Source organism: Lepisosteus platostomus, chromosome 5 (assembly GCF_059453375.1).
Source record: "Lepisosteus platostomus isolate fLepPlt1 chromosome 5, fLepPlt1.hap1, whole genome shotgun sequence".
Taxonomy (NCBI): Eukaryota; Metazoa; Chordata; class Actinopteri; order Semionotiformes; family Lepisosteidae; genus Lepisosteus; species Lepisosteus platostomus.
This window is the reverse complement of record NC_142615.1, coordinates 4,894,276-4,910,048: the sequence shown is the minus strand read 5'-3', so window position 1 is coordinate 4,910,048 and position 15,773 is coordinate 4,894,276. Positions and strand designations below refer to the sequence as shown.

The 15,773-nt window shown below is 44.4% G+C and overlaps 1 protein-coding gene across 2 annotated transcripts; it reads left to right on the top strand.

Annotated features, from left to right (window-relative positions):
- The first annotated feature begins 8,966 nt into the window (after nt 1–8,966).
- Nucleotides 8,967–12,783, top strand: LOC148662619 (uncharacterized). 2 transcript variants are annotated; one of them, XM_088632335.1, is made up of 4 exons: nt 8,967–9,753; nt 10,856–10,947; nt 11,686–11,785; nt 12,274–12,783. In XM_088632335.1, exons 1-4 carry the CDS (start codon nt 9,681–9,683, stop codon nt 12,309–12,311), a joined length of 303 nt encoding a protein of 100 aa, XP_088488461.1. In that variant the 5' UTR covers nt 8,967–9,680; the 3' UTR covers nt 12,312–12,783. The 2 variants fall into 2 exon arrangements, with proteins under 2 accessions (XP_088488461.1, XP_088488460.1); XM_088632334.1 differs by lacking the exon at nt 12,274–12,783 and having other exon boundaries at nt 11,686–11,948.
- Nucleotides 12,784–15,773: the final 2,990 nt, after the last annotated feature.

Sequence of the window (15,773 nt, the reverse complement as noted above, 5' to 3'; positions counted from 1 at the left end):
TCGGTATCTCAGCGTCGGTTCGTTGTCCGGCTAGTTTCGCCATGGGCGTGCGTCAATAGGTACGTTTGCGTGTAATTACACTGTGTTTTAAAAAACTGTAGTGGAATTTTCTCGAAGAAAAGCCTTTCCCCAGTGAGGTCTGGATTCATATCGCAATATTGGGGAAAAAGCCGTCACCCGTCTGTGCAGAGAAGTGAAAGCTGATTCAAAAGCAAGCAGGGAGAGCACCTTGTTTTAGATCGTTTTGTTAAGCTGACGCAGCACTTCAGGGACAGGTGAAACAGTCATTTTCCGTTCCTGATGGGTTTTTGCTTTCAACGAAGAAGAGCAGTTAATAAAATAGTTTCTCACACTCCCTTCTTCAAGCAGTAGAGAGAAACATGATTAAAACACCCCGTGCCCTTGACGAGGTGGGGTGCTCTCACACTGTGTTGTAAGTATCCGGCTGCCTCTGCAGCACAGCTCTGTCCCTAAACGACATTTTTGAGGATAAAACGCTTTTTTTTTCCTCAATAACTTTCCATTATAACACAAAAAAAAAACAACCGAACAGATTCGGTCTTCCTGTATTTTCGTAGTTCGTGTGGATGAAGCGTTGTTCTGTCGTTCATATCGACATATGAACGACAGAACAACAGTGCAGGTGAGTTTGCGACAAGGGACAGAATTTGAGGGTCTTTGTCAGAAAGCTACCATTTTTTGAGGGGAGTTCCAGGAAACGTTAATAATTGCGGTGCACACGCCCAAACCTGTTTATCTGAAGAGTCTGCACAGTCATACTGCGATAGATTCTCCGTTGATAACCTATTTTGGGATTTCTTTTTATTTTTGGCGGTGTTTTCTCCGAAGCAGCCCAGTTTCGGCTTGTGCTGTTGTACCTTTTTTTGCGAAGTGTTTTTTTTTTTTTTTTGGAGTTCGACAGCTTTGAATAATAAGAATGCAGTTATTCGGGTGGGATGATCTTCGGTCGTCCACTGAACGCGATCAATTCTAGTTAATCAACGGGGTCGGTTTAGATCCCAACTCAAGCGGCGGTCGTTCGATCTTGATCAATATATAAATATATGTATCTGGATATTTGTTGAAATCGTGCTTGTAGCCCCCGAACTCACGGAGGCTCAGTAAAACTGCGCGCTGATTGTACTGTAATGAGACTTCTGCACCTATTAGTGGCGCAAAGTGACGCCGACATTCAGAGAAAGCGAGGCTTGATACTTCTGCGTGGAAAGCCTGCTAAATGTTCGCAAATGTATTTGTTCCTTTTTAACTTAAAAAAAATGAAAATCGATTTTTTTTTAAATCGGTAACGGAGCCACACCGGTATTATATGTGTATAGGACTGTTAAGTTCGCAAAAAAGAGAGAGAGAGAGAAAAAATTGTCATGTTGTGGAAGTTTGTGGGTGTTTTCTGTTTTGTGTGTGGCGGCGTGTTTTAAAAGCGTCTTCTTAGTGAGTCGTTTTTTGAAGGAGTGTCAGCGTGCGCATACGGGGAGCCGCGGCACAAAAATTTTTTTTAGAATATACAGAATCGCACATACCGAATGGTTTATCGGGAGACCCTTGCTCAAAAGGCATCGTTATTTTTTTTTACATACTGTGCAAGTTAGAAAGGAGTTTGGTTTTTTTTTTAAGTGAATTGTGTTGTTCACTGCTACAACGACTCTTTTTGTAAAGGACGCTGCGTATTATAACATATACCGGGGTTGCAATTCACTTCTGAGTTATGAACAGACAGCAGGTGACGCAGACGCACCCCTTAATAAAGCGTTCCAACACCCGTCTGGGAGATAAAGGCAATCAAATTCGTCCACAGCGGCAGTCCCGTGGGTTATGATGGGATCTGCGCTAATTTGCAACACTCGTTTGCCAATATCAGAAAACAAATCAGCAAAAGACAACTGGGTGAAATGATGAAACCGGGCGAAAGTGGGATTTTACCTGTAAACGGTCCAGTCCCAGAGTCAGGAGAATATTCCGACCGATTTCTAATCTGTGTTTACAGACATATGGCGTGTGTGTGTCCGGTAGTCGTGGCTTCTTATTAAGGTTTCTGTAGGTGTGGTTTATATTTTGACTAACTGGTGCGACGAGTCCTCCCTAAACGTCTCAAAAAGCAAAGGAACTTTTTTTTTTATTGCTTTTACGAAAAATATTACCCCACCCAACCCACCGCAATTGAGGGTCAGCCTGTTGAAATCGTGGAGGACGGCAAGTACTCGGGACCGGTCGCTGACAAAAACCTAAAACTGGGACAGATCCGTTTTAAAGGAGAGCGTTCTGTGGGACACGGAATGAAGAACAGATTCTCATCAGAACTTCCTCGTGTGTGTGTGTGTGTGGTTTGAGGCGCACTTTATGTTTAAGTTTAATACATTAGGGGGGATACTTTTGCTCCCGGTCCAGGAGTCTCCCGCCTGAATTCCTCCGCCCTGTGAATTTCGGGCTCGGGCTGCAGCTCCACAGCGGGTCTCGCCGAAGGGGGATCCCCCCCCCCTGTGCTGCACTTTCGAGCGATCGGCGCTTCCATCTCCGTCACGGGGGGGAAGTTCCCCTCTTGCGTGACGCGAGGCCGCTCGCCACAAACAATTTCACTTCCACAACAGAGAGAACTCGGCTCTGTGGCTTATTTGGCTCTCTTGGCTGCTAGACCCTTGCTGATCCGCGGAGGGAGATGAAAGGGATTCGCTTCGAAGCCCGTGGGGGGGGAACCGGGGGAGAACATGCAAACTCCACACAGACAGCACCCCGAGCACCGAAGCCGGCGCCGCCGTGCCACAATGATTTTAAGCGGAGAAATTCACTCGTGCTTTTGAGCTGTCCGTTTCCTAACTGTTTCGTCCAGGGGGGAACAGGGTGTCAGTCCATTGCAGGGCACGCACGCACGCACAAGCACGCTGGCGCACGCCCCCGCCCCAAATCATTTTAAACCGTTCAACCTATTTATTCATATGCATCCAAAAGAGTTAAATGACTGTTTGCTGGACAGGATGTGATTCATTTTGGAAACCTGCTGGTTGTCTTCTGTGGGGCTGCTGCTGCTGCTGCAGAGACCAGACTATCCGGTTATTCAACTCGCAGAATGACTGCGCTGTGTGCCGAGAGTCTGAAATGTCTGCGGGCGTTTTAGCATAACATAACGTCACTTTATTAACCCTGTACGATTTCTGGAATAGGTCTTGTCGCAGACCTAGCTGGCTCTCCAGGAGACACACAGACAGGGGAGAGAGAGAAGCTGGGGGTCAGAGCGCAGGGTCGGCCATTTATACGGCGCCCCTGGAGCAGTTGGGGTTCGGGGCCTCGCTCAGGGGGGCCCCAAGGGAGTAGGATTCCTCTGCTGGCTGCGGGATTTGAACCGGCAAACCCCTCCCAGCCCCAGGCGCAGATCTGTGCAATATCTATAAAGGAAACGGGAAGCAGATATGACCCAGGCACATGGGATATATATATATATCAGCTGTTTTTAAGAGCAGAGAAGTTCTGGAAACTCTTGACAGCCGGAAGTGAAAAGAGAAGCAGACTGCAGAAGTAAAACTGGTGGTTCTTGTTCTCAGGCATGTGATAGGATCTACATGGAACTTCCTTCTAAAGACCTGTCAATCAGGTCCTGGCTAGTTTTTTTGTTTTTTTTTAATGCCAGACAGTGGGACTTTTGCCTGGATACTGACTGTTTTAAAGTTGTTTCGGGTTTCCCCCCTCTTTATCACTTTTGTTTTTCCTTTTCCTTTTCTGTTTACAGACATTAGAATGAGAATCGGCGGAGTATCAGAACCTGGATGGGGATACCTCCTGTGAAAAACTCAGGTTGTTGCTGGGAGAGGTGTGAGTGGGGCCAGAATGGGGCGCTCTCACCCTGCGGTCCGTGTGGGTCCTGATGCCCCAGTATAGTGACGGGGGACACTGGACTGTAAACAGGCGCCGTCCTTCGGATGAGACGTCAAACCGAGGTCCTGACTCTCTGTGGTCATTAACAATCCCAGGGCGTCTCTCGAAAAGAGTAGGGGTGTAACCCCGGCGTCCTGGCCAAATTTCCCATTGGCCCTCACCAATCATGGCCTCCTAATAATCCCTCTCTCTGAACTGGCTTCATCCCTCTGCTCTCCTCCCCACTGAGAGCTGGTGTGTGGGGAGCGTTCTGGCGCACTATGGCTGCCGTCGCATCATCCAGGTGGGGGCTGCACATTGGTGGCGGTAGTGGGATTCCCCATGACCTGTACAGCGCTTTGAGTGGAGTGTCCAGAAAAGCACTATATAAGTGCAAGCAATTATTATTATTATTATTATTATTTTGGCCTCCTAATAACCCCCCTCCCTGAACTGGGGGTTCATCCACAGCTTGGATGGACTGCGGCAAAAACATTCGAGTGCTTCTTCAAAACGAAGGCTTTGAATTCCATTCAGTCACGGAGCAATGCTTATGAGGCTTTTTCACATAGAGGTGCTAATATACTTTTTATTTAATAAAAATGATTACGCAAAAGGCGAAGCTACGATGGGCACCACAGATTTGTTAAAAAAAAAAAGTCGATTTTACCGCAGACCATTTATCAAAACGTTTATTTAATAAACAAAGAGCTCTCGCAACGCAAACTAATACAGTGTAATTGCAGCCAACTAGCCCAGTCTGTTAGCTTTCCATTTTAAATCTATTTGGATAGGTAGATTGCCGGGGCAGCAACGGTCGTCATGGCGATGGGAGGGCAACAGGTGCCCGGCGGTCGTCATGGCGGCAGCAGCAGAGCAACGGTCGTCATGGCGATGGGAGGGCAACAGGGGCCCGGCGGTTGTCATGGCGGCAGCACCAGAGCAACGGTCGTCATGGCAGCAGGAGGGCGACAGTCGTCATGGCAACAGAGAGGATATTTCCCCCTCCGGAGACCAGTGCAGGATCAGCTAGACCAGTAAGTGAATTCCGTACCTGGCTTCTGTGTCGAATTTAAAATGACACGTTGCGTAAAAAGACACACAGAATTATGTGCCCCGAGCTGTTTAAAAGATCGAATGTCGGCTTTAGGAGATCTTAATTTTTCAACTGAATTCACGTTTACGTACTGTCTGCTTCTTCTTATCCATGCTGCAGAGGTAAAAAGCCCTTTCGAGCAGAAATATGACTATTTTCAGATGCATTCTTCAGAAACTGAGCTTGCGTTTTCAATAAAGTTTCTGGACTCTTAATTGCTTAATTGACGAAGACTCTTGATTGGCCGGGATGCGATCTCACCCAGGTGGTGTGAGAGAGTGCTGTGGTCCAGACCGGAGGGAAACGTCGGATCAGATCACAGGGGAGTGAGAGAGCGGAGGTCCTGTCGTGAACACAGCAGAGCTGACTGGGCTCGGAAGCAGAGGTACCGTGTGTGGGTGATGTACAGTGTTCAGCGCAAACTTCATACTGACCGCTGTGGGTCAGTTCTAACGAGCTCTCGGAGAGCACGCTGCTGTCTGGAGAAGAGCTACAGCTCTGAGCTCAATGCTACGAAAAACCGTGCGGAGTAAAGTTGGAGACCAGCTGAACTTGTGCTTAATACACAAAGGGCTCAGCATTGCTGTCTTAATTAGCACGAACTACAAGACGCTCTGAATCGGAGCATTTCAATGTACTTAAACCGTAAATGAACATGTAGGCCACGTTAATATAGAACTATTACTTTGTGTCGTGTTTATGTATAACGGGATGTTCCTGTTTTTAATTTAAGAGGGTCATTCATGCAAAATTATACCAGATGAGGGTATGAGATGACTAACGCCATACTCAAGTGCAATCAGTCCCGACACAAACGAGAGCAGCAGTTGCGGGTTTGAATTTGAACGCGAATCCTATTGAAGCGGGTTTTATTTGCACTGGTAAATGACGAAGATTCATACGGAGATCCTTCATATGTAAGCGAACGTTTTTTTTTTTCGGTTGTATGTACAATATATACATTTGTGTCTGCACAAGTCTTCTGATCACTTAGGGGAGACGTGTTACACTTTATCCACGTTTTTAATTTGTGTGAAGTTAGAGACCAGCTGAACTTGTGCTTAATACACAAAGGGCTCAGCATTGCTGTTCTTATTAGCACGGACTACAAGACGCTCTGAATCGGAACGTTTAAATGAATTTAAACCGTAAATTAACATGTAGGCCACGTTAATATAGAATTATTATTTTGTGCCGTGTTTATGTATGACGGGGATGTTCCTGATTTTAATTTAAGAGGCTCATTCATGCTAAATCATACCAGATGAGGGTACGAGACGACTGCGTTTAAATTTGAAGACGAATCCTATTAAACCGGCTTTTATTTGCACTGATAAACGATCAAGATTCAAACGGAGATCCGTCCTACACTACAACGAAATCATTGCTCTCACTCTGCTCCAACACCCTGGTTAACACTTGTTGTTGAAGCTCTAATACGGTTGTCAGACTTTCATTTGTAAGTAATAGGCTCTGTTTTACTCATTGTACATGTGCGAGGTGCTTAGTAGCCCATGATAAGCTGTATCTCAGTTATAAAACGCATGCAGGTGTCTCCTATTCTGTGCCGCTTAAAAAGAATCACTGGAGACTTAGGCATAAGGTATATCGTCGCACAGAAACGCTATAGTTACCATAGTCCTGCCAAGCAATGGGCACAAGGCAGGGTACATCCTGGGCAGGACGCCAGGCCATGGCAGGACTGACGCACGCTCACAGCGGCGCCAGTTTTCCCCCAGAAGCCAGTCAACCTTCGGAGGTGTCGGAAAGCGCAGAGAAAAGTGAGGTTTCCCCACCGCGAGTGGGGGGGCGGGGGCTCCCAGTTGGGGGTCAGCGGAGAGCCGGAGTCGATCCCAGCAAGCAACGTCGCAGGACGACACGCACCGACACAGAGACGCACAACCTTAATTCATCCCTTCTCTCGCCCCTTGGATCCGATTCAGCGTCGTAGCCAGTCTATCGCAGGAAACACACACACACACACTATATTTAATGTTAAGCCTGGAGTGTTTACTGTTTCAGCATTATAAAAGCATTATTTTTGCACCGGTGAAGCCTCATCTTTGCAATACCGTCTTGCGAAAATCCCAAGCTCGGTTTTAATCCACTAAAGAGTTTAAACTACTTTTTTTTTTTCACCCCCACTCAATTTCATCAACAACGTCCGAAAAGGAAACGTTATCAGTCTGGCTGTTAACACTTACTGTACTCGATATGAATGTTCTTCGGCCGTTAACCCGCGGAAGCACAACCTTGGCATTTGGAAAAAAAAAAACGTTGCTTGCGTTGAATCGATCCAATCAATATAAAACAGACGATAAAATTCGATTCTCAGTCCCCGCTGACACTGCGGGACGGTCACCGTCTTGCTATTCCTTGCTTGGTCTTTTAGCATCCTAGAACGAGCGCTAAGCATGCAATTTCCTACAAAAGATCTTTCGTTGTCTCTCCTCATTTTGAACATAACGCAACAGATGTGAAACAGGAAAACAAAATCAAACGTTTTGCACCTGAAAAGTCTGACGAAGGGTTTCATTGGTCCAAAGTTAAGTGAATATGCCGGACGAGAGCAGAGCAGCTCAGCACATGCAAACTAGACAAGTCCCCCGAAACGCTCACGCCCTGAGCTCTTCAATACGTGCTGCTTCCAGAAACCACACGCTTCCTCCTAGCCAACCACCGGCGCCGCTTTAGGAAACGCGTTTATAGGGCTCTACCCAGGTGCAGCCAGTTCGCTGATCTCTACGAGGAATGCATTGCTACACTGCCCTCTGGCGGTTTAAATCTCGTTTTAAACACAGTTTTAATAATAGTAATTGCTTACACCTACAGTATATAGCGCTTTTCTGGACACTCCACTCAAAGCGCTTGACAGGTCATGGGGATCCCACTACCGCCACCAATGTGCAGCCCCCACCTGGATGATGCGACGGCAGCCATAGTGCGCCAGAACGCTCCCCACACAGCAGCTCTCAGTGGGGAGGAGAGCAGAGGGATGAAGCCAGTTCAGAGAGGGGGGGTTATTTATATCTTGTGATGATCCCCCTGAGAAGGAACTTGATACTGACGTCCTCTTCTTGTGACATCACTTTATGGAACCAGTATGACCTCCGTACTAACCAGTGCAACTGCAGACAAGTAAGAATCTCCCCCATGAACACAGGAAGCAGGAAGACCTGACACCAGATCACTGGAGTTAATCCCATTTTTTCCAGTCCTGTGTGTGATGGCTTGAATTGGTCACACATGTCTTTCTATGCCCTGTGTGCGGGCCAGCTTTGAGCAGAAACCACGACGCTGTCATTGTGTCAACACTCAGACACCGAACTTTGCAAATTCTTATGGCTTCACAGCTGAATATTAAAAGCAAATCTGAAGTTATTTCCATCCTGCAAACTCACAAGAGTAGATTGCATAGATTCTAAAAATAAAGTCCTGCTTGAAACTCCTAATGTTAATGATAATGTTTCTTTATTAACCCTATACAATTTCTTGCATGAGGAATTCATCTTTTCACATACCCCAGCTTGCTCTCCATTAGACACACAGACAGGGAGAGAGAAGCTTGGGGTCAGAGCACAGGGTCAGCCCTTGTACAGCGCCACCTGGAGGAGCTGGGGTGAAGGGACTCACTCAGGGGCCCAACAGAGTAGGATTCCTCTGGCAGCTGCGGGATTTGAACCAGCAACCTTCCAGTCACAAGCACAGATCCTGAGCCACAGAACCACCACTCTGCCCACAACGTCTTTATGTTAAGCTCAGACATTGGGGATGAATACTTTGAGGTTTATGTCGCTGATCTAGATGCTGGTTCAATGAGTCCACGAGCCACCTGATTAGTCCAGATGGCACCCAATTCAGAGGATTAGCAGACTGTCCAAGCAGCAGAGGAAATACACAGAGATTCAGTTCCATATGATGATGACGACAGAAGAGGTTGAACATGGACGAGATGTGGGGTCTGCAGGGGAGGCAACACACCCAAACAAAGCCAAATGGGGAAGGCCGAGCCAGGAGAGGCTGCTTATGGAGAAGACGGAGGGGTGGATGTTGACACACAGTTAGAAACTGAACACAATGCTAGGATACGAAGTTAAAAGCACAGAATTCAAATCACGGGCAGTGGTATGTTTATATCGAACAACAGACTAGTCAGAAAGGTGCTCAGTCTAGAAGTCTATTAACCAGATCTATCCTGGGGAGTGTGCTGAAGGAACTGAATCTTTTCGGTCTTGAATATCGATGACCACGACGGGCCCCAATGCAAGGATGCAGGGTGATATGGCTGCTGGCTCGTAGATTGTGGAGAGCCAAAGAGATACTTCCTGTTTGACGCGACAATAACGTTACTCTCACACAAAAGTCTCACAAACATTCAGACACAGCGGTTGGAATGAATCTGACGAGTCTGGACCCTTTAGACTCGTAGGTTTTGGTTCCGACTTGTTTTCACAGAGGGCAGAGACGCTGCAGGGAGCTACTTCCTGATAGAAACGAACAAGAACTTCACCGCAGCCCAGAGGTCCTGCCGGGAGCAGCACACGGACCTGGCCAGCGTGAGGAACCGGAGCGAGAACGACTGACGGCGCAGGGTAACTACGTCTGGATCGGCCTGTTCGTGGAGCCCTGGAAATGGTCGAGCCCGAGCAATCCCGCTTTCTACAACTGGGCAGACAGCGTCCCTGACAACGCTGCTGGAAACGAGGACTGTGCTTCACTGTTGATGGCGGGCAGCTCCACGGGGTACTGGAGTGACACTGGCTGCAATCAGAGGCTGCCCTTCTTCTGCTTCAGCGGTGAGTCGATCGAGGGGTTGACGTGAGGGAGGGAGGACACAGCTGGTGTGGTCTTGGGGGGGGTCCATCTCGCGTTGTCGCGCATCTCGCGTCATCCAGAGAAATCTCACTCTTCCCCATCAGACCTCGCTTCAGCTTTCCAGTGATCTTTCTGGGTCTCTACCCCCAAGGATATCAGAGAGGCACCTTCCCGAAACTCTTTCAGATCTGGACTCAAAACCTTCATTCGAAGGGCCTTTAATTAAAGGGGTTCTGTTATACACCCCCCTGCTCCTACTGTATTCAATGCCCTCCATTTGCTGTCTCCTCTCATTGTGTATTTTCTGCTTGTTTCTTGTTCGTTGTTCGTTGTTCCTGTTTCTGTTTCTTCTTTCTTCTTTCTTCTTTCTTCTTTCTTCTTTCTTCTTTCTTCTTTCTTCTTTCTTCTTTCTTCTTTCTTCTTCTCGGGTTCACTCATTGTGTATTTTCTTGTTCTTGATCTTGATCTTGATCTTGATCTTGATCTTGATCCTGGGTTCTCTCATTGTGTATATTCTTGTTCTTGTTTTCGGTTCTTGTTTCTGGGTTCTCTCATTGTGTATTTTCTTGTTTCTTGTTCTTGTTCTTGTTTGTGGGTTCTCTCATTGTGTATTTTCTTAGTTCTTGGTTCTTGTTTCTGGGTTTTGGGTCAAGTGCTTTTGTTCTCTGCTGGTCACTGTAGGGGGTGATCGTGACTCTCTCTGGTCCTCAGCCCTCCTTGTTGTCTGGATGCCAGAAAGCAGATAAACTATCAAGCACGTTTCTTCCTTGATCTGTACGTCGCCGTATTTATCTTGTTCTCTCACGTTTTCTTCCTCAACGAGAAGTGACCTTATCCACTTCTCAGGGGTTTTGATAATGCTGACCTGGATCTTAAGTCCCTGAACAAATCGGTTGTGGAATTAAACGCCAAAATTCCTATCATTCCCAGGAGTCAGAGGTTTTCAGACGCATCTAAATCCTGCGTCATTTCAAATGATCTGGATCCGAACGGTCTTGACACAGATCAGGCACAGGTGCCAACTGCAGTAACTGCTTCAGTAATTCTGAGAGGCTGGTTACCTGCCTATCTCTATCTCCACAGAGAAGAAGAGAGTGGTGATGCGTGTGGGACTCCAATTGGATAAAGGGATGAACCCTAATGACCCTGGAGTGAGAGAATATCTTTTAAACTGGGTAGGTGCTGCCAGCCTTCAGAGCCAGGAATCCTGATCAGTGTTTTTACGTGCTCGAGTGCGATAGAGTCTGCACAGGGCTCATGTCTAACCTGGGTTAAGAGAGACCCCACTGAGTGTATTGAGTTGGCTAGTGTACAGTGTGTAGAATTATATATCTATAATCAGGACTGTGTGAATATTACTGGATCAGTGTACAGTGTGGAGAATTATATATCTATAATGATCAGGACTGTGTGAATATAACTGGATCAGTGTACAGTGTGTAGAATTATATATCTGTAATAATCAGGACTGTGTGAGTATCACTGGATCAGTGTACAGTGTGTAGAATTATATATCTGTAATAATCAGGACTGTGTGAGTATCACTGGATCAGTGTACAGTGTGGAGAATTATATATCTCTAATGATCAGGGCTGTGTGAATATCACTGGATCAGTGTACAGTGTGGAGAATTATATATCTATCATGATCAGGGCTGTGTGAATATTACTGGATCAGTGTACAGTGTGGAGAATTATATATCTATCATGATCAGGACTGTGTGAATGTTACTGGATCAGTGTACAGTGTGTACAGTTATATATCTATCATGATCAGGACTGTGTGAGTATTACTGGATCAGTGTACAGTCTGTACTAGTTACACTCAGGGTGATGGATCAGTATTGCTGGCTGGTGCTCCAGTCCAGATCCAGCCCTGCTCTCAGGCAGGCTGTGCTCTTCTTCTCTGTCCAGATGAGGGGGCTGCTGTCCAGGCACACTGTGATGAACAGAACCAGTTTGAAATGGAAGGAGCAGAAGGATGGGCTGGTTTTCCACCCCGAGGAAGATGAAGGTGAGATATGGGACCCCAGTTTCACTAAATCACTGCAGTGTGTCTTTGTGCTGCTGAGTGTGGACTCACCACACTTGTTTGATTACTGGCTTGTCCGGCTCTTCCAGAGTGTGTTTGCTGTCTCTGTTCAAGGTGTGTGTAATCTATAGCTCTATCAGTAAAATGTGTGTAGGGTCCTGTTCTCTCAGTACAAGGTGTGTGTATAGTCCAGTTCTCTCAATACAAGGTGTGTGTAGAGTCCAGATCTCTCAGTACAAGGTGTGTGTAGAGTCCAGATCTCTCGGTACAAGGTGTGTGTAGAGTCCTGTTCTCTCAGAACAAGGTGTGTGTAGAGTCTAGATCTCTAAGTATAAGGTGTGTGTACAGTCCAGATCTCTCAGTATAAGGTGTGTGTACAGTCCAGCTCTCTCAGTATAATGTGTGTAGAATCTTTCACTTTTTTTACTGGTGAAATTGCCAATCTCTGTTGTTGTGTGTCGTGTCCACAGGGCAGTGTGACTGCAGGGGAGACAGTGCTCCATTCTGACTGCAGGGTCTCCTCACTCAGGCTGTCTGGGATTGCTCTGGGATAACTGGGACATTGGTCTTTCAACTAACACTAAGAGAACGCTTATATTTGGTGATAGTTTGATATTTTCTTAGCATGTTTACTATTGTGAGATGTCTTATTTATAACATTTATAAATACTCCTTCATTTGTTCCTGTAACGTCCATCAGCCATAGTCACTTTATTCACCCACTTTTAATTTATCAAGCCGACTGAACTTATTTAGTCACATCTTACTTCTGCAGTGTAATGTTTGTATGAATAATGCATGCAGTTATAATGAAGTAAAATAAAATGTATTTCTACAGATGCAGCCATTCAAAATGGGTGAGGTATTTCATGGCATACCGCGACACGCCCACCGGGGTATCACGCGGTATCACGTGTGTCACGTGACTAGCTATCCGGCGTCGCCTTGTAAAACCGCCAGGGGGAGCTTAACCTCTCATGTACAGCATTCGAGCCTTTAATTTTGAACTGTGTATTACAGCATGTTAATCATCAGTCATTCAAATGTTGGTATATTTTATGAAAGCAAGATTGCTCAGTTGGACAAAAGTACACAACCTACCTTTATCAGAAATATTTATGCATCAAAGCCTTTACTGAAGATATTACTAATAGTATTAATAATGGATGACTTTGGACAAGCTGTATACTCAAAGTATAATTTCTTTAGCACATTTGTACAAGCACTTGGAATCTGTCCAAGCCATACTTTGTCAGGCATTTTGTTTTACTTCAACGGGCATAAAAACTTCCTTGCTTTTAACAGGGCGTTTCATAATTTCTAACTACGAAAATGATTTAAAATGCGACACCTATCATGAAAAGAAAAAAATACACACCAGTATTCCATTTCTCCCTAAACATTGTAAGCTTCGAAGTCTTTAACTAACGTGATACCGGAGTCAACAAGCATACTTTTAGAATTTGATTTAAAGGGAATATAATATGGAATCGCGTATCTCAAGAATTTAATAACGATATGATTATATCCGTGTACTGCGGCAGGGCTGTTTCGCCTGCCTGCTTATGCGAGCTGTCTTGTAGCCTACTGGTCTAGGTGCATGACTACCAACTGGCAGGTTGTGTGTTCGAATCCAGCTGGTGCTGGACCTTTCAGTTTTATTTATTTTTTTAATCGCGTAACATAAACATATTACCGTATGCAAACTGTACTGTATACAATATGTATATGTATATTTAATGTCTTAACTGTGCCCGTTTAAGTATTGAATATTCATATCTAATTTTACCACTGAAGGGAAATCTTAACATAAACATACAGTATATGGCTGGTCTCGGTACTTTAAAGAAAAAAATACACACCAGTATTCCATTTCTCCCTAAACATTGTAAGCTTCGAATGAAACCACTAAATAAAGACATAAATATAGAAATCTTAAGATTTGTTTTATTTAATGTTGGTAGCAGGATGAACTGTCAGAGTGTATATTTTGTTGCAAAGTTGCTACAAGATGTTAACAGTGAAAAAGGTATTTAGAAATGAGTTATTTCAAGATGAAAAAGAAAACATACACGAAACATGGTTTCATTACGACCAGAATCGGTCTTGAGATATTTTTAACTTGATTTACAGTATTTGAGAGGTATGTCTTAACACCGATACTACAGTGCTTAAGTACTGCTCACGTATATGTTTCTAGGTTTATATTATGCATTTCATACGGTCAAATTACTTTTGAGCAACTAATAAGAAGCGCTAAACGGTATGCGTTTTAGTTTCGTTTTGTGCTGGAACCCGTGGATTGATTAGAGATATCAAGTACATACAAGTCATTTTTTAAATGTTGTAGTTCGTCTTGAAAAAATGTTACGAGTACATCATCTATCAACAATTAGGTTCTGTTTCCATATTGCGGATTTTGGTTAGGTACAGTATTATCAAATCCAGTGGCGCTGTGTGTTACTTTACTGAGTCCCAATCTGTGATTGAAACCTGTAAAACCGGTTTAATTCGTCACAGCCAGCACTCTTCAGGTGTGAGGGTCTTCTGCTCAGAATGAAACGCTAAAATGTTTGTGTATATTCTAATGGTAGTGGGGGCAGGGTGTGTGGGAACAGGTTTGTTCTTCACACCTGAAACATTTTCTCTGAAAGGATTTTCTTCGCAGTTAACCGATCTTGTAACAGCATGTTACAGTTTACTATTATTAACCATATTAATTTTAAGTGCTTAATGTAAAATCTTGTAAAAATATATTTTCATTGTTCAAATATACATTAATATACATTAAGTCTGACTATCATATAATAAGTTAAATACAAAACTAAAGAAAAAATAGGGTTAAATATAATTCAAAATATTTTGCTAACAATGTTAACTGTTTATAAATAATAAAATGTATTAACTAAGGAGTAGGATGGCACAGTTGTTAGTATGTTTTTTGTTTTGTTTCTTTTTCATAAATACAACAGTAGTACCTGATGTCTCAGTGGCTTTCAAAATTAAATTATGCATGCAAACCTGTGAACTAGAAAGATAACTAAGATTTTAATACTAATTAAATGACCGCGGGCACTTCCCAACCCCCCCTACATTCTCAGAGTAGAACAGACTAACCTTCTAATGAAAGACGGTCCACCCCCCACGGACAGGAAAAGTGCCCACAGGCACTTAAACTTAATATGGTCAGTAACGGTAAACAGTAACATGGTAAGAAGGAGCACGTACAAACGTTTTCGAAATAACCACATATAAGACTCTGATCCTAAAAATGTTTAGGGAGAAAGTGGAATACTGGTGTGTATTTTTTCTTTAAACTACCAATACCAGCCATATACAGTCTGTAACGTAGGGATTTCTATATGTCTTTATTTAGTGTTTACATTAGCGACAAAGGCTAAACTTTTAGCTTCAGTAACGTGTACATATCTCCCCTTTTTATAAAACGACTTGGTTGAAAACTGTTCCAGAGCCACTGTTGTTTCATCAGTGAAAAGTACATCATGAAATGCCTCTCCCTGTTCAATCCACTGGAAAAAAGAAAAGGAGCATAAAGCTTCTGATGGTCATAAACGATATTCATTTAGGAGCAGCATCAGAGGTATGTTTTTAACTGCACTGCATTGGAGAGAATACCATAGTGTGTTTTTTTTTTTTACTCCCTGGCGGAAACTGGCTTCCAGAAGAATCAGTATGGCTCAAAGATTAAATAAAACTTCACAGACATTAACGAAGAGCATAACGCGTGTACTGTATACACTGCAAGTACAACCCCCCTCTCTGCAGGAGTGCTGGCTGTGACGAATTGAACCGGTTTCACGGGTATTTTCAAAGTAGGAGGCGAGATTTCCAGCGAAAGACACCCCCCCCCCCCCCTCAAAAACCCAGTAAATACAGTACTTACTAGTTAAAGGCTAGGCTCCCGACTACGGCGAAAGGAACCCTTCTTTCATTAGAAGACAATGAACAT